The 18,351-nt window shown below is 45.8% G+C and overlaps 2 protein-coding genes and 1 pseudogene across 2 annotated transcripts; 2 read left to right on the top strand and 1 right to left on the bottom strand.

Moving 5' to 3' along the window:
- The first annotated feature begins 13,245 nt into the window (after window positions 1-13,245).
- Window positions 13,246-14,486, top strand: LOC135909103 (uncharacterized; annotated as a pseudogene).
- A 116-nt stretch (window positions 14,487-14,602) lies between these two features.
- LOC139052482 (uncharacterized) lies at window positions 14,603-15,531 on the top strand. Its single transcript, XM_070529598.1, has one exon. The coding sequence runs from the start codon at window positions 14,603-14,605 to the stop codon at window positions 15,518-15,520; it is 918 nt and encodes a 305-aa protein (XP_070385699.1). The 3' UTR covers window positions 15,521-15,531.
- Window positions 15,532-16,243: 712 nt separating this feature from the next.
- On the bottom strand, window positions 16,244-18,136 carry LOC139052481 (uncharacterized). Its single transcript, XM_070529597.1, has 3 exons — window positions 17,895-18,136; window positions 17,543-17,791; window positions 16,244-17,284 (listed from the first exon to the last, which is right to left on the bottom strand). The coding sequence occupies exons 1-3, from the start codon at window positions 18,112-18,114 to the stop codon at window positions 16,248-16,250; spliced, it is 1,506 nt and encodes a 501-aa protein (XP_070385698.1). The 5' UTR covers window positions 18,115-18,136; the 3' UTR covers window positions 16,244-16,247.
- Between the last annotated feature and the right edge of the window lie 215 nt (window positions 18,137-18,351).

The following is an 18,351-nucleotide window of genomic DNA, read 5'->3' as shown; positions in this document are numbered from 1 at the left end:
CACATCATTTTAACCCCTACGTTATGCAAACCAAATAAGATTAAAATGGGCTTACCTCATGAACAAGTTACGAGCGCGCGTAGAGTGTTGAACACCCGTTGAGAGCAAGCAGGCTAGCCGTGTCCAAGCGCATACGTGCACCCAAACACAGGACAACTTCTTCGATGCTGCAGCGAGCAGAGTTTTGTACACGAAGTGAAAGACATCCAGCGCAAATATCTCCGCGCGATGACGGCAAATAACGAGCGCACAAGCGTACACAACACAGCAACAAATTCGGAACTTTGCCAATTCGAACGTGCCGAGACCCAAGCAGCGTAACCATCCATCGTTTCTGTTCTTCGCTCCCGATGCGTCAATCTCTCTTCCTTGGGCTCTTGCTCCACCCTTGAGTACAAATCAAGAGATATTTACGGCGAATTAACAACATTTACAACACGACTCGAAAAATGCCGGCTGACTACACATGTGCATCTCCGTCTGCCACTCCTAACGGACGCGCAGCGCGCGCTGCCCCCTGGTGTCGCACTCTGAGCGCGGAGAACCGAACAGAATCGGTTTCGTTTTCGCATTTCTGCTCTTGTTACTGGAACTGCAATATAATTGCTTGACAATTAATTGAATTCTAAAAGAGGAGAACGCTTTCTCTCCCACAAGTTAGTGCGTTTTATACAAAGGGAGAGAGAATTCAAAAGGCAGAAAGGCAGGGAGGTCAACCAAAGCATTCGCTACTGGCGATAGCAAACCCCTGTGCTATAATGAAGTGCAAAGCAGTGCACTGCGATGCGTCCATAAGCTCTAGTACAGGGATAATTTGGGCTGGTTGGTGCATGTAATGAACGGGTAAATAATGAGTTGTGTCATAACATTACCCATGCATAAAGCACGTGGAACTAATGGTATTGCATTCTAGGTCAAAAAGAAATAAAGCTTGAATCGTTACATCTCGACACTGGGCATTCTTTCTTTCCGAAATATTTTTTCTTCTTTTTGACAGTATACACAGTACTAGCACGGTAATAGGTCCTTCATCTTCAGTCACCTTCCAGTAGTTTACACACATGTCGGTGCATGTTCGCGTTCTTTATTCTACCGTACAAGAACGAGCACGCTTACCGGTCTTGTTTCAAGATGAAGCGCCAAATGTTTGCGATTACATCTTACCGCAAGAATTAACACATGAACAGTGAAGATTATGCGTAATCGATTTGTCTCAATGAATGGACAGTTATTGTCAGAGACGAGATATTTTGTAAATATCATGGGAATGAGTTCAACCAACTACATTGCAGTTCAGCAGTGCCCTTTGACACTTGGGTTAATTATTGCCGCATTCGAAAATTTCCTCCGACCGTTGTACTTGGATCTATAGGCCGCCAGTCCCCTTCGAGACCATTTATTGCCAAATGTAAACGCAGTTACGGTCATTATAACACTCCCTGCGTTTCGGTACTGATTTAGAGTGCGCACAATTTTTGGCGTATAGAGCACCAATGTCATTCCCAGTGCACCAGCACCTGAGTGCCGCAAGCTTGTTTACGCATGCACGTATGTCCCCGGCTCTTCATTCACTTAAACATATATGCTGCGTTATTAACTACAAAGCGCTTAATTTGAGAACATTGCGAGAACACGCATATATTTGCGCATATGATCAGCGTTACAAAGCCCATATGCGCGGCAAACTGCGACCGGAATAGAAGATGCGTATATATATTTATACGATCTGTTATTGCAGCTTTTGGTAGAAGGCTAGCTCTCACATTTTGTACGCAACTTCATAATGCGTACAGTTTGCGTGTTCAATAAAGTATTGTTAGCTGAAACTTTATGAGTACGAGCGCTCATTCAGACAGCTTAAATTTTCTCACAATATACGGATGTTCACATAACAAAAATACGGGATTCTCTCTGTTTCGTCCAAAACAGCGTATAGCCGTTATATGATTACAGTGAAAATGTCCGTAAAGCTGAATACGGAGAGCACTTTCCGTATATTAACGGCAGATTTTGCCGTATTTTTGAAATTTGACATACTTTCCGTATTTTTATCTGCAGTTCTCCGTATAATGACAGAAATCCCCCGTAAAATTACGGAAATTTTTTACAGTGTAGGAAATAATGAGGTTAGAGAAGGAACTGGAAACAAGCTGTTGATTAAGCTCTAAAATATAAGTTACTAACAGCTGAGGAAAGACTGGAGAATGTTATAAAGTTAAGTTGAAGAGACGAACTGGAAACGATGAATACGCATAGAAAAAGAGCACAGGTAAAAAAAATAACGTCAGATTGAACAAATGAGCCTGCATCAACAAAAAATGAATTTGCGCTAAACCTTCTCGTAAGAGGAAGTGCCAGTCAACATGCTGACGGGCTTATCATTAGCAAAGGCTTGATGCCAGTGGCAAACAGCGCTTACAACCAATATATATATATACATACATATATATATATATATATATATATATATATATATATATATATATATATATATATATATATATATATATATATATATATATATATATATATATATATATAGATCTATATATATATATATGTATATATATACTGTTTTGAGTCGCGCTGCGGCACAGTGCGCGAAAAGGACGCAAATCAATAAGTTTGTTAATGTACAGCTAAATCTAAATAAACTAACGCGATCATCCTTGATTGTATTCAAATGCAGCCCCAGATTGGGCAACAAATCAAACCCGAGACGTTGTTTACAAGCAACGGAATGCCATAGAGACTGAGCCGCGGAGAGTAATCGTTTCCCTGCACTAATAAATATTGCAATTGTCTTACTGCTCCTATGAGGGAGCTGGCTGGAGTTTTCTGCTCTAGCTAATCCATGTTTTTTGTTCTGTTATCTCGCCGTCCTGCAGCTGCTTTCAAAACCATACCCGCTTCTCCGGAAACTATAGCTTCACCACGAAACGAGCTCACGCGCACCCAACCTCCGCAGAACCCTGCCTCCAGTTCGGATAAAGTTCAGATGCCGCCTTTCTTTAAAAGCAGCCGCTTCCCTTGAGAGACGCTTTCAGCTTCACTATGTCTTTTCCGTTCTTCGAAATTTTCTTCATAATTAAATATCTTTTAAGGCTGGCAGCGCTCTGCACCCTATCTTCCCTCATTTTTTATCGCCACTTCCAGTCTTTGGTTCATAAAAAAGAAAAGAAAAAGAAACTGTCCAGCAAGACAAGACTTAGAAGGCACCATACGTCGCTGCGGCGCAGGTGGAACAGAAGAAATGGCACAGCAAAGGCTGGATATTTTTTTGTTCATAAATAATGAGATATTGCCGTGGCGATGCTGGCGGCATTTATCCACGCTGCGTTGGTAAAGGGTAGGTGGAAAAAGTACGCAAAAAAAAAGAGAGCTATAGTGGCCTGGGATGCACCTGGTGTCTTCCTTGTGCTTCTTGTTGCTTCGAACGGGAAGTAAACGTAAAAAAAACCCCTGATCATAGGAGGAATAATAGTATACGTTGGAAGTCAGGCATGTGACTATAGCTGCAAGGCCGCTTCTTTCCGCAGCCAAATCTCGCTCCAGTACAGCTTTAGTAGTGCGACGAAATAAACAACAATTAAAACGAGGGAAAGGAACTCCAGCCTACAGCGCATAACTGCGGCTGAAAGCGCTTTTGATTGATTCATCTGTTTCTTCTTACTTGCCGCGTAAAAAAAAGTGTAATGTATAAATGAAGCACACAGACAGTGAATAAAAGATAACATCTGAGGAGCACTTGAACATCAAAGGCTAAAAAAATAAGAAAAGAAAGTGACAGAGCCGGTTTCATTGGCAGGCGCTAGAGTAGCTACATACAATTATTGTGGGGGGTGTCATAGTATACGGTGAGGGGAAAGGTTTATTGGGAAGATTCATTTTTGAAGTATATATTTTTTTTCAAAAAAGGCCTTCAGCCGTTCTCCTATAGCGCTGCAGAAAATAGCGCCTCTTCTTCAACATATTCTCTCTCTCTCTCTGTCAATAAAAATCGCACAAAAAAGTCATAGAAAAGAATCGAGTTGGCTCTATGACATCTTTGGTCTCATTCACTCAATTACTACACTAACAAAGATTAATTTAGTCAAGAATAAGTGGATTAATTTAGTCAAGAAAACCATCGCGGTTCCAACCACCATGACCACCTCGTGAATCATTGCTACCTTGATTTCTCGCGCTTGGTTCAGTTGGCTACATGGAGTGTCAATTTTTCGAAGGCAAGGTCTGAAGTTGCATACCTGTTGTGGTGGCTTATGTTTTCGTCCAGTTTTCATATTTCCTTCATGATCTTCCTGAGATCATCATCACTTACAGTCGGGATTGCAAGGCTTCAAAGCTTCTGCTGATCTGGTTCGTGTATTCTTTTGAGCTTTCTTGTGCTCAGAAACCAGGGAAGTCACCCTGATCTTGCCACTGTGATTTAGGTTTGATCGCGCAATTGCTTTATTTCGCTAGGGATGCGATGTGTTGAAGTAAAAAAAACAGGATACTTTTTATTCAGAAAGTCTCAGAAAATATATGCAAAAGATTATAGCATCACACGGCTTTACACGTACAGTTGTAATAAGCGCTAAGTGTTGATTCCGGTTCCCTGCTCGTGCGAAGTATATTGTTTTCCTTTTACAAAACAGGATTGATCTCTGTATCGTCGCAGTTCGTACAGAAATCGTGCTCTAATGTGAGATTAATGCTCACTAGTGTTTATTTCATTCCAAAGTCATACACAGAGAGCGCACATTTTTTCCAGAATATATACTGCTTCTGACGGGAGGGATGCGATGAAATATCGTTTTGAATATGTTGGAAAAGACAAGTCAAAGAAGTTATCATATGAGGGCTTAAGAACAATTTGCCTTGTCAAGCACGGACTGCGGCGAATTCATCAACCGCAGGTAAGAAAAAGAAGTGGCGTACATACTACGGTTCAAGGTATACCTAGCTATACGCAGCTTCGATATACTGCTACGAGTTGCCGCAAGAGCGAATGATGATGAGAGGGCTGACGAAGACGAAGTTGCCGATAGTCGTGAGCATGGGCTCCACCTTGTACGCCTGTCTCCTGCCCGTTGTATATCTTCTAAATATATTGTCAAGCGTCTTTTCTTCCCTTAACAATATTGTTACGGAAAGATGAACGAAGAGAAGAAGAAGGTCGGAAGACGCTGGCTGCTGCGGGTTATTGGTGGTCAGCCATCTTAACTACTTAGACTCATTTTGTATATATGTATTGTAAATATAATCTTCTATACCCCCAACATCCACGTAACATAACAACATTTACGGTCAAATATTGCATACTTTTTTCCCGTAAATTTGTTTTCTCAAGATGAACTTTCGTTGTTTATTTTTCGGTGGATAATGCCTCGCGTGGAACTAGCCGATCTTTTACGGTAACTATACTGCTCAGTAATTTTGTTGATGCGAAAGCGATGCAGTGTAACTACACATATTGTTTTTTTAACACTAGCTGCACCCGATGCACAGAATGACCAAGTTTCGGAAAGGCAATCTAGCAAACACACAGTGCCATGCGGCACTGTGACTATAAAATAAATATGAGCAAATGTATTTGACATTCTTACACAAATGAAATGTCACTTTATTTGTAATATTATGCGAGTACTGATGGCCAGGGATTAATGCAGGCAGAAGTCTCTAGGTAGATACGGCCCCTCTTTACCATTAGTGAACTCGCCCATTTCACCCATCGCAGTGGCCGCAGCGTGGAGACTTCACGGGCCTGGGCAATCGAATCCCCAACTTTTTTCGTCACAGCGGTAGGTGGAGAGGATGCATGACGTTGTTCTCGGCAGGGTTTTTGCATCGTGGACCATGAATAGACTCGCATTCACGCACAAATCGGCGCCTTAACTCTCTGGTAAAGTTGGTTTCGCGGACGCTTTTCGGTTAGAACCCGATTCCGGCGAAAAAATCGCACACCTGGGGTACTATAACGTAAAACTATTCCAAACTTTTTCTATTCCAATTCTTCAATCAGCCCACAGCGATTGTCAAAAACTTATTTGGGCCACCTCCACTTCACCTGTCTGTCACGCGACGTCGCGAAAACCGTGATAGCTCCCCATCTGGTATGACGTGTACACACTGATTATGCATAATTTGACCTTACAAAACTAAGATAGTTATTTTTGATTCGACACCTTTTTGCCATTGGCCCTCGGCTATTGGTCAAAAGTTTTCGTGCTGCACCCACTTCACCTGCCTCTCACGCGAAGTCCCAAAACCTTAAAAGCTTACCGCGTCAAAGTGAGGCGTACACATTAAAGATGCATTTTTATACCGAAAAAAACTGAATTTTCTTCTGAATAGCCGCAGGCTGCCCCTTTCAGAAAGGAATAAAAGATGGCTGCCGCCGACCACTCCGGCACTGGCTACTCGCCCCTGCCGGAGAGCATGGGTTTATTTGCGTGTAATAAAACTTTTTGCGTTGCCGTGTGAAGTTTTCGAGAACTTTCGGAACGTTTACGACGTCGTTTTGCCAACTCTTCTTTATTGAGGATCCGTTTTAGCGCCATTCTTAAGCTTCCATTGCATGCCGCCGCGGTCGTCGACGAGCCACCGCAAGCTATGTAAGAGAAAGCGGACCAATCGCAGACGCCGGCACCACCTTCTTCATACGGTTATCGATATTAAGTGCAGTGGCTCGACCCCATCGAATCACTCTCCCCTTGAGCATGCTCCTCGCCTCTAGTGAGCCAATTAGATAAGACAGTCCGCTCAGTGTAGGCAATGGTATGCGTTTTTCAAGCAAACAAAAGTGATCTGCTATGAACGAGGAGATCGTTTGATTTGTCTGTTGAGACAACCCTGCGGGTGACCGCCCGATGCTTGCGTCAGCGGTTACGCAAATCTGACATCAGTAGATTCGAATAAAAACATATTGCAATAGTTTTACGTTATACGGCCCCTGGGTCAGTTTCTTTCGGTTTAAACCAAAAACGCCGAACCCTAGATATCTTCTATATCTGGCCATTACTTTTCTACTGGGGACAATTTATCCTTATTTATTTGGGCCAATAAAAATATTCCATACCTAAATGCCGAGTGAAGCATTTGGTATCATCTGTCACCTTCCATTTTCTCATTGGGGGTTCAATTTTCTGTGCTGAATAGCGTATCTATGCGCAATATCGGGTCCTTGTGCTTGTGCGCTATAGAAAGCATAGTCGTTTACACCGTAAACGAGGGTTCGTAGAACTGGAAATCAGGCGTGGGACCCCGCACATACTGTGCGACCAAAGACATACAGTACAGGCATACCGTGGGCCCACTGCTGCGTTTTGGGAGAGGAGAGAATTGTTATTAAAAGTTTGGGGAACAACTAATCAATGAGAAGGTTAAACCTCAAGAGAGTCACAAGCATCGCACAAAAGGGCTTCGAGGGCCACCCATTTTAGATCTGCGCTTAAATTTTGAATTATATTGCAATGTAAATACAAGACAAAGATGATAACCTCACAAAATAGAGTTCTAACCTTGTTTCTGCTGTACTTCACAGCGTAACACGTGCAGACACTAGGCGGCACGCCAAGCCCCACTGACATGCCGATAACTTATAATTAAGAGCTCTATCTGCGAGTGCGATTCAGTCCTACTAGCCTTCATAGAAGTTCAGTTTACCCGCCATGGTTGCTCAGTGGCTATGGTGCTGGGCTGCTGAGCACGAGGTCGCGGGATCGAATCTCGGCCACGGCGGCCGCATTTCAATGGGGGCGAAATGCGAAAACACCCGTGTACTTAGATTTAGTTGCACGTTAAAGAACCCCAGGTGGTCGAAATTTCCGGAGCCCTCCACTACGGCGCGCCTCATAATCAGAAAGTGGTTTTGGCGCGTAAAACCCCATAATATAATCTAGAAGTTCAGGTTGAACGCACTCGCACTATCCCGCTGACATAGTCACTCTCCCGAGTTGGTGTTACTGCCAACGCCATAACTCGCAGGGATCGGCTGCAGTGTGGATCGCATACGCAGTGGCTACACAACGTACAAACACTACAGCCTGCCGTCTCCCTATGTCGTCACATAGGCGATAGCAAAAGGCATTACTGGTGTTATTGCATATTCGTGCTTGCGGGGCGGCGGTGGTGTGACGCTGGCACCGCCCCGGGGCCGTATATGTACGTTAAGTGGGCATCCTTTTATGACTCATGTATCGGCCTCCGACAGTTTTACACTGAACACTGGAAGAAAGCTTCCAGAGTAATGAATTCCAAAAGACAAATCATAAATAAAGAGAGAGACGGAAGAAGACCGGAGAAATACAAACAAATGACTGTATTCTGCGTGGACAAGATACGGTGACGCACTGGGACGACAGAGCACCATGTCTGTACCGCACTTTCTGCTCATTCTGTCAAGGCGTTTGTCCCCACGTCGCCATCGGACCCTCTACGCCTGCCGCTTAACTTTCATTTCGTCCAGGCAAGGTTTATCATTACTTTTTTTTCAAGTCTTTGTTCATGTTTTTTGGCACCACACTTACGAGGTACTATGTATGCTGTGGTCTTTGTTGTTCCTGTGGTTTCCGGTACTGTCTGTGGCTGACGCCCGTATTCCCCCGCGACTGCTCTTTGTTGAAGTCGTCGCGTATACGCGTGCTCTTGGTGCAAGTTCCCTCTCCATCTTAACGTATACATTTACAACAGCTTACTACTTGAAGTGTGTTGTTCTGGCAAGTGCTTACAGGAAATTGAGAATCCAGAAACATCGAATCAGGAATAAGCAGGATCGAGTTTGCACCAGGGTCTTTTTTATATATAAACTGTGGTTTGTTGCGCAGCGCCGCAATCCGTGTGCAAGGCTGACACGCTTCATGACTAGCAGTCAAGGTACGACTTTTTGCTTACTGTGCTAAGTATTTCTCAGGAAAGCTTCGTTGTGCATGATTTGAATACAACGGGCATGTCCTTACTCGCACGGTGGCACGAGCGTCCTTGAAAAGCTTATACATGGAAAAATACGCGTGTAATTTAAAACGCGAGATTGCAGGCAGTGTAGTGCATGTGCCAATGCCACCTGCTCATTTGAGCCGCTGTATGTATATGTTAGTTGGGGCAAAGTAACTTTCATGTTTTATTATTAATATTGGGCTTGTATACATAAAAACAGTCACAGAGAGGAGAAAGAGAGTTAGCTGGTAGTTGCCACAAGGAAGGGCATAACGCCTACTGGCCCTAGAAGAGAAAAGGTACATTGAAAAACGATAGGGAGTGAAGAACCCAAGGGAATTTTAAGAAATGGGTTGGACGACCACACAACAACAAAACATGCGCGTGTGTCACAGACTCATCGGGTGACACTCAACGCCCGGCAAATGGTACACAAGTTCGCACAACATCTACATCAATATGTTAGGCCACACTCGGAAGTCTAAATGGGTCGCCTTCCGAAATGGAAATACACGTAACAGCACGACTAGGAGAAAGCTGAGAAGTGAAGGGAAGGGCGCCATGATATAAATAGTGCAACTAAACATAGAAAACATTAGCAAAACATGTAATTTCTTTAACGGAAATTGATAAGTGGAAATAGACCAATGCTTCCTGTCAATAAATTTAACAATGGAGTGTTTTGTTCACGCATGTGTTTCCAAATGAATGCTCTCTTTTCGCTAGGTCAAGTAGGAGATAACAGACACAGGCTCGCTTTAAAGCAATTACGAAATAGCGAAACTAAAATAGAAGCTGGAAGGCATTTAGACCCAGGGCATGGTGTTAATATTCTCTGTAGTAATGTAGCTGAATGACGAATATAGTGCGTGTAAATAATTTTTTGAAAAGATCCGCGGGAAGCAATGCACAGCGAAAATAATTATGCGATCACATATGCATACTGCAGCGGCAATCTGCAGGGCGAACGAAATTAAGCATGGTTATAGCTTGACTGTGTCGACTATGATAGGCTACAGACGCGAGATGGCACTTGGCATTTGTTGGCTCAGCATGCGTAAAAAATTAAAGTAAAATACAAAAGTCATAGTTGCGATGGGCGCGTTTGTTGCTGCACTCTTAGACCTGTCACCAGTGACGAAGACGGCACATGCAGTTTCTCACGAGCATCTGAAGCGGATGTAGCTTGACCATAATTTGGAATAAGCACAATCGCATTGAATGAAAACAACCAATCTGCCATCAGATTCTTTCATACACATTTAGTCGTGGCTAGTACGTCATGAGGAGTTGAAGACGCTAGAAATACTAACCTCATCGTGAGGGAATTTCGCTTTTGGGTGGCAGTGTACTTCTTCGTTAGTGGTTCGAAAATTTGCAAATGCCTATTTTACTGGCGACTTGAACAAATTTTGATTTAAAAAAAGCCGCAGTTTCGACCGGAAGGCGGAGCATCAATTGCGATACACTGTAAACAAAAGTTAGCCGACATTGGGGTTTTTGCGGCTCATGAGCTTTGAACACTACCTTGCACCAGAAAATTACTCTGGCATGAGGCAGTAAAATGCGTTACATTACATCGTTTTACTACCATCTCTGAGAAACGTAGTAAAAGGATGTCATGAGCCGGCTTTACGACGTACAGAGTTTTAGATCACGTGACCAAAAACCATCTATTGAGAGTTTAAAACCACGTGATCTGGAACCAACATGAAGATCACGTGATTAAATACTACCACTTTACTCCCCAAGGTCGCAAGCTCCGCCCAATTCCAGTTAAGCCTACGCTCGGCGACAGGCACGGCCGCGGCAGGAATGGCAAAGATCGATGCCGTGGCGGTGCATCCACCAGCGGAACGGCAGAACGTTAGAAACTTGGAACGCATGTACTACATACGTCGCGTAAGAGGTGTCTCAAGTGGACGCGGCTTCCTGGCGGCGCGCCGCCCGTTGCACGACCGACGAGCCAATCGACTGCATTGCGTCAGTGCGAACTCGTCGAAAAATAATGTTCCGATTCCGTTATGCACGGCGAACCGGCGTGGCCATGCTCGCATTCAGCGACAAAAATCGCCTCAAGAATCGTTCCTGGACCGATCCTCTCTACGGCAGGTAAATATCTTGCCGTTCGCGAGGGATACCGCCATCGGCCGGCAGCCTACAAACGGCGAGTTGTCGCGTCTGCTGCTCCGGCCGGAAGCAAGCGTGTCGGTCAAAGTTCATTGCCAAGCACAAGCCCACTTTTTCATGCTTCTACGAGCGAGAAAACGACTGTCTCTTGTCCACTTTGAAGCTGTGAACGGAATCGTCACGACCCACTGTAGCACAAAATAAACAAAACGTTGGTTAGTTGTAGTGACAGTCAATGGAAAGCCTCACGCACTAGAAATAGATGCGATCATGTCGAGCGGTCTCACCAATTCAACGTGAGGGCACATAATCTCGTAAACACGACAGCTAGCGCTGTAGGAAGCGTGTATACGAGCGGTGATCATGAATTTGTGCTCAGTAGGCGTCAAAGAAGCCCGTAGGCCATCCACCATCGCAAGTAGACGGAGCTGCACAGACGGCGCGCTGATGGGCTCGTGTTCGCCAACTAAAGCGGGATACACACGGTCCGATTCGGTGTCCGATCCGGCGTGCGACGCGCCTGAACGGCAGCCGGAATCGAGGTGTTTTGCCGTGTCGAAGCGCCGGATCGGACGTCCGGCGTGCGACAAACCGGGCTAATGTTCATCGTCCGATGTGTCCGACAACCGCACTCTCCGCACCGTCGTTTGGCCGCAGCAGGCCGGTTTCTCGCCGTCTTTTTTTTTTTCCCTTGCCTGCTGCAGTTTGTTGCCGACACGAAATAGTTACCAGTTCAATAAAGTTATCTCAAACATGTGCTTATTATGCAAAACAGCGCCTAGTACACTAGCACTAAGCTACCGTCGAAATCGGGAGCCGCGACGCGAGGGCCTTTCCGCGGACAAACAGCACCCACCGATCTATATATGCACCGACCGTCCGAGCGAGGCTGCTCGCTTCGCTTGCACGTTTGCCCTTCGCAACGACTGCGTCGAGTAAACCAATTGTATTTGATTACGGGCTACCTAAGTGCACAGCGTTAATTGTTTTGGCAAAAATAAGCCCTCTTCATCGAGCTCGGGCTGAATCAAGCGCCGTCGGCCGCAGCGTCCGCCTAGCTATGCCTGCCGGCCGTATCGCTGGCTGTTACCGGAGCCGTCAGTGGACAACGCGCCGTCGTGAAGTGTTCTGTCACTTGCAGGGGCATAATTTTATTGACAGTGTTCACGTAAAGCGAAGCAGTGTTGTGCAGAGTTTTTATATTGTGTTTCTCGACGTGAATCTGAACTCAAGGTGTGTGTGTGGGGGGGGGAATAGGGGGGGGGGCTGGATCTGTGCGGAGCTTACGCGCCGCTCGACCGTTCGGATACACGCACGTTGGATCGGACGCCGAATCGTACCGTGTGTCCCCTGCTTAAAGCTCGCTCATGGTTCGGCGTTAGTCCGTGTATATTTTTTATAAATAAGGAAGCCTACCTAGGCACTGTAAACCCAACAATTGGGGCCTAAATGCCTGCCCTCCTCCCAGCTACAGTTTCGTTTGGGCGACAAAGTCTGATTTCGAAGGCCGTGCTTTTGCAAACTGCATGCGACTGAAGCGGTTGCGAATCTTGAAGGCGACATCCGCTTCATTTTTTTTATATATACAGTACATTTCCTTAAACTTCGTATAGAAAAGTGCATATTTATACAAAGTTAACACTTTTGGACCCAAGAAATTTGTTAAAGTGTCCCTACCGATTGTTGTTAGGAAAAAACACGTAATTTTCTCATTTACGACACATTTTTCTAAAAACCGCAGAGTGGCGCCACTGCAGTATTTGTTTGGTCAACGCCTCCTATAATATACAATGCCTGGAACGTCAGCCGCAAACGCGCTGCCCTTCCCTCGCCTGTACTCTCCTCCTTTTGGTACGGTGGCGAGCGCCTCTTGCGGCCAGCCCTTGTAAACACGCCGGTGGCGTAGCTACCGGGAGCCAACCGGGAGCGACGTCGGCAGCCAAGCGGCTGGCGCGTCGTGAGCTTTCGGCGGCGGCGGCAGTGGTTGCCATGGGGACCGGTACGGTTGCGCGCGCCGTCCTGCGGCGCATGGTCGCAACACTCGGCAGAGAGCTCCCTATGGAAAAGAGAGCGACGTTCCAGGCATATACATGGCTTTCACGTGACGTCACGCTCACCGGCGCGCGCTGTGGCGGCCATGCTGGTGCAGTCCAAGCGGAGTCAGCGCAGTGCACCAGCCGGGGCGCGCGCGTTCCTTCACAGTCGCTGACGGTGTGTTTTTTACGTGTGATATGCCGCCGCTTCTCAGTCAGCAGCCTTTGGACGCGAACTACCACCTGGATCTCACGGGGTGTGAGCGCGTGCGGTATGCGGAAAAAGTACGCATGTGTGACAACATCGACCCCTTCACGCTGCGACCGGGAACGGACACGGCTAGTGATGTCGGCATATTCCCAGAGATTTGTTATGGTGACATCGTCAATTACCTTGTTTTCTCTGCAAACTTTCTGACCCTTGAGGAGATGAAGGCGTTTAAGTCGACCGAAGCGCATAATTATTTTACTAGCGGCTGGGTGAAGGGTCTGTCTGCAAAGCAGCTGCAAGGTGAAAAGGTGCTTCTGCTTGGAGAGGTAAGTAGCAAAGTTTCGTAAGCTGTTTTTTAACGAGAGAAAAGGATAAATAACGTTCATTCATTCTGCAAGTCTTTAAGTGTGAGGATTCACGTAAACAAAAGAATTATTTACAAACTCAAGCTAGACTCGGTTTCTTCACATGTACCTTGGCGATTTCAGATGACGCCTCGTTTCTTTTTTTGTTTTTTTTACGCGCATATGATAGGAACTTTTGATGCTTTGTTCAGATTGGAAGCCAAACGAGTTAATGAACGAATAATAAAGTCACGCGGGAAGAAATTGATATGGATCGCCCCCATCCAATCTAAGTACCGGCTACTGCGTCACGCGATTTTTTATGGCCTGCCTTAACTGATTCGGCTTGTTGCTGTTGCCGGTGCTTAGTGCGCGACAAGTTCAACAGTGACGCAAGTTCGTGCAGAGATGTGCCCAACGTTAATTTGTACCCTGATATTTCCTTCCCAGGTGAACCATTCACAAAGGATGCGAGACCAGCCGCTACATGTATGGATATTATGCAAAAAAAAGTGGGGTTGTGCTCACAGCCCACTGCACCTGTATGGCCGGATTAGGAGAGGCATGCTCTCATGTCGGAGCCTGCTTGTATGCCACTGAGACTGGCGTGAGAATGAAGAATGCTATCAGCTGCACCTCAAACAACAACATCTGGCTTCCTGCATACGTGGAGAAAGTACAGTTCAGGAGGCTCAAAGATATAGATTTCACTTCGTCCAGAATGAAAAAGCGAAAGCTGGATGATGAAAACAGCAGCACAACAGAGGTTCAACCGAAGAAACGCTTGGACATCCCACCGCCCACAGAAGAGAGGCCTTTATAGAGCTTTCAAAACCACCAACGTTGTACCCGCGCTATTTTCAGTGCTGCCAGAATATTGCGAGAGCTTCCAGGAGCCCGTACGATCCCAGCCTGCTCACTTAAGAAAGTTGTACAGCGAGCAGAACTTGGCTGATGATCTTGACATGCTTCTGAAGAAGGCGAAAAACTTTCTGTCTGAATTTTCAGTCGGAGAGGGCACGATAAAGTCAGTTGAGGCTGCCACAAGACAGCAGAGCAACTCATCGGACTGGTTTCTTTATCGGGCTGGCAGAGTAACAGCTTCGGTAATGAAGAGGGTTTGTCACACAAATATCGAAAGCCCCAGCATATCACTGTTGAAGTCGGTATGCTACCCTGAAAAAAATTCCGTCAGAGTCCCTGCCGTCATGTGGGGTTTGGACCATGAACAAGATGCTTTGCGAGCTTACACAGATAAGGAAGCCACCAAACATCATGACTTCCAGTGCCGCGGGTCTGGTTTGCACCTCAGCACTGCTTACCCTTTTATCGGTGCGTCACCAGATGCCATCGTCTCGTGCAGCTGCTGTGGGAAAGGTGTCGTGGAGTTAAAGTGCCCTTTTTTGCTGAAAGGTGCCGAGGAGATCACCACTCAGAATTCATGCTTGCGTGATACTGGTGGAACATTTAAGCTCAAGACAGATCACGCTTACTATTATCAAATCCAGACCCAGATGACTGTGTGCCAGGTTCAATTCTGCGACTTTGTGGTGTGGGGACCAAATGTGTTACACATTGAAAGAGTAAGACGTGACGAACAGTTTTGCATCAAGATATTTGCTCAGGCAAAGCAGTTTTTCGAGAGGGTAATTTTACCCGAGCTATTTAGTCGCTACTACACGAGGCAGCAAAGCAATCTTGAAGACAAGCTGTCCGACGATGTCGAATACTGTTTCTGCCGTGGACCAGACACTGGAAAAATGGTTGCTTGTGACAGTGCATCATGCCAGTACAAGTGGTTCCACTTCTCCTGTCTTGGACTCAAGCAAAAGCCAAGAGCAAAGAAGTGGTTTTGTCCTCAATGTAAAGACAAGACGGATTAGTGTGTTTTCTTTTTTTTTTAAAGCACACTTCAGGCTTCAACCCACGTTGCCAATCTGAGCCTGCCAGTGTGAAGAAAGTTGGTGCAAGGACCATGGAACATATGTCATGTCAGGAATAAGCAGAGCTTTCAGGATTTCTAAAAAGATACACTTTATTCTTCAACCCTTCTAGGTCATGGTGTTTCGTATGTAAACACTCCACACATTACCAGCATCAGTGAGAGCCATAAACACATGGAACTGGTAATCACCAGAATACAAATACGTATTCAAGATTCAACTTGTAAAAACATTTTAATTGGTTTTCATCCACAACACTCACTAAATTGAAATGTTCGCATCTTAAAATTTTGCATTATGCACAGTGATGCAGATTAGTACCTGCAGAAGGTGTATAACCAATACAGGGCACAAAGCATGGTACATGTAAGGCACAGACAGACAAAATATTTAAAAAAGGAACAATCTGAATCTTGCAACTTTACTGTCTCGGGTTAACCATTTCATCTTTGCCATGCGAAGAGTGCAATTTTACAGAGGAACAATGCAATTTTAAGAACAACCACAGTGAAACAATGTTCTGCATAACTTTGGAGCTATTTTAATGGCTAGCACAACACACTTATTCGAATCCACTCTTTAAGGCAACATATTCAAGTAAAGAAAAGTTTCTCAGAGGGATTCGGACCCATAACTTTCATCATCTTTGCGCAACCGAGAGACAGACCTAGTCACCGTTACACTCTCTTAGTGATGCAACTATTGAAGGGCATAGATTGGAAAGGGCGCAACAAACCGTAACAATCTTGTCAAGAGGTGTCAAATTGTCTCCAGGTCTGCCAACAACATAGTCAATGGGCAGCGTGGCCTTCAGGATAACATACTTATTTCTGATTAGCCCGATCACCCTCTCAACGTGTATCCTTACATTTGCTAGTTTCCTAGTGCTCAGAACGTCTGCTGCGGAAAGTTGCTTCTTCCCCTTAGTGTACGCTGGTACATGAAGTTTAGCGCAGTAAAACCCAACACTTTCAGACACATTGAACCCTCGGTCTGCAAGCACTACGTCACCTGGAAGTAAGTTGTCTAAAAGACCACAGTGCTCAGTTATGTGCCTGTCGCTAGTGCGTCCTCCCCAGCCTTCAGAAATGAAGTTGACAATACCGTGTGGTGCAATGCCAATTAAATATTTTGCCGTGTTACTACCTTTGTACTGGGACCATGTTTCACTTCTGGGCAGAAACGAAGATGGTCTCTCTATCTTTATCTCAAAACAGTCAATTATGACTGCAACATTTTCTCCAAAAGAATCGTAAAATGCTTGTGGCATTGTGCGTTGCAGAGCACTGCGTTGTGGCCACACAATTTGAGACTTTAGACGGCAGTACGCAGCATGCAGCCATTTGTCAAATATGCGTGACACTGTGGCATCTGACACATTAAACCTGAAAGCGAGGTCAGTAATCTGCAAATTTAGCTTCAACTTCATGATGAAGAGCAGGAATTCCTGGAACTTTGGCAAACTGTTTTTCGCATTGTGTGACACAAATCTCTCGATGACACCAAACAGTGCATAAAGGATTGTGAAATTTGCCATGCCAGTGTAATATGCAACCTTTCTGTCGCTACATTTGAGGGCGTCTTCTGTCAGTTCCAGAAGCTTGTTTTCATTCCTTGCAGCGTAGAGACTCTCATTGAGTGACACACACTCCTTCTCCAATGCTTCGAGGTCGCCCATTGTCATGTCCGTCTGGACTACAATCCCTGCAACATACAAAATTCATTTTATTATGCAGTTCATCATGTGCTGCAAACAAAAATGAACACGGAGTGTGAATGGGGGAGGGGGGAGTTGCAGGAGGGCACACGATATGGGCTGGCAAAAAAAAACACACACACAGGAGAGTAACATCTGGGCTACCCCACTTTACTGAAAAAAAAAAGCGTCAAAAGCGTCAGCCCCCCCCCCCCCCTCTCTATCATTTTTTGTCTCTGCTCCAAACGCGCAACAAAGACGCTCACCTTTTTCACCGTCTTCTACGCCGACTTCGTCGTCCGTACGCGGCGCGGGCAACTGAGAAGCGGTAAGGTCGTCCGGGTTCGTCGCCTCCGCTGCCTCGGCTGCATGCCGTGCTTGGGCTGCACGCGCCTGGTTCCTCCGTTTTGCCGCGCGAGCGTGGCGTCCGGGATCTCCACGTTTTGCGCTGTAGCCGAGCAAAAGCGTAGGGGCCCAGTCCGGGTCCGCCTCCTGCCACAGTTTTGATGGTCTGCCTACGACAACAACAAAAATTTTCGTTAAAAAATCAGCCATTCCTCTGTGCTTGTATGTACACCCTGCAGCTAAAGTAGCATTGTGCATATGCGGCGGGCTTACCTTTTACGAAGTGCGCGCCACAAACACGTATGCCGGTCCTTTCAGTGTTGAGGTCGGCGCGTTTTATCCGAGCCAGCCACAGACCCCGTCGCTTCGCGGATAACTCTCTCGTACGGTCACCTTGATGTCCGATGATCTTTGGAAGACGAAAAAAGTTTGTATTCGTTGATTTCGCCCAACAAGTGCGGTTGGAGCATCCAACAACTGCGCAGATAACCATTGCGACGCATCGACGAACTACCGCACACGCATCAACCGCATCAACTGCGCTGCGACTGCACCAGCATGGCGGAATAGTATCCCAGGGTTCCTAGCCGTGACGTCAATGCAAGCCATGTATAGTTATAGGAGGCGTTGGTTTGGTCGACATACCACGTTAGTTGTCGTGAAGGCGGTATTTCAGTTATATTTTAGAAGTGCCTAGACAAAATGTGCTCCTTGTCGTGTGCAGTAACCA

Source organism: Dermacentor albipictus, unplaced genomic scaffold, assembly GCF_038994185.2.
Source record: "Dermacentor albipictus isolate Rhodes 1998 colony unplaced genomic scaffold, USDA_Dalb.pri_finalv2 scaffold_24, whole genome shotgun sequence".
Classification (NCBI taxonomy): Eukaryota; Metazoa; Arthropoda; class Arachnida; order Ixodida; family Ixodidae; genus Dermacentor; species Dermacentor albipictus.
The sequence above is the reverse complement of the archived record's forward strand: the minus strand, read 5'-3'. Positions and strand labels throughout refer to the sequence as shown.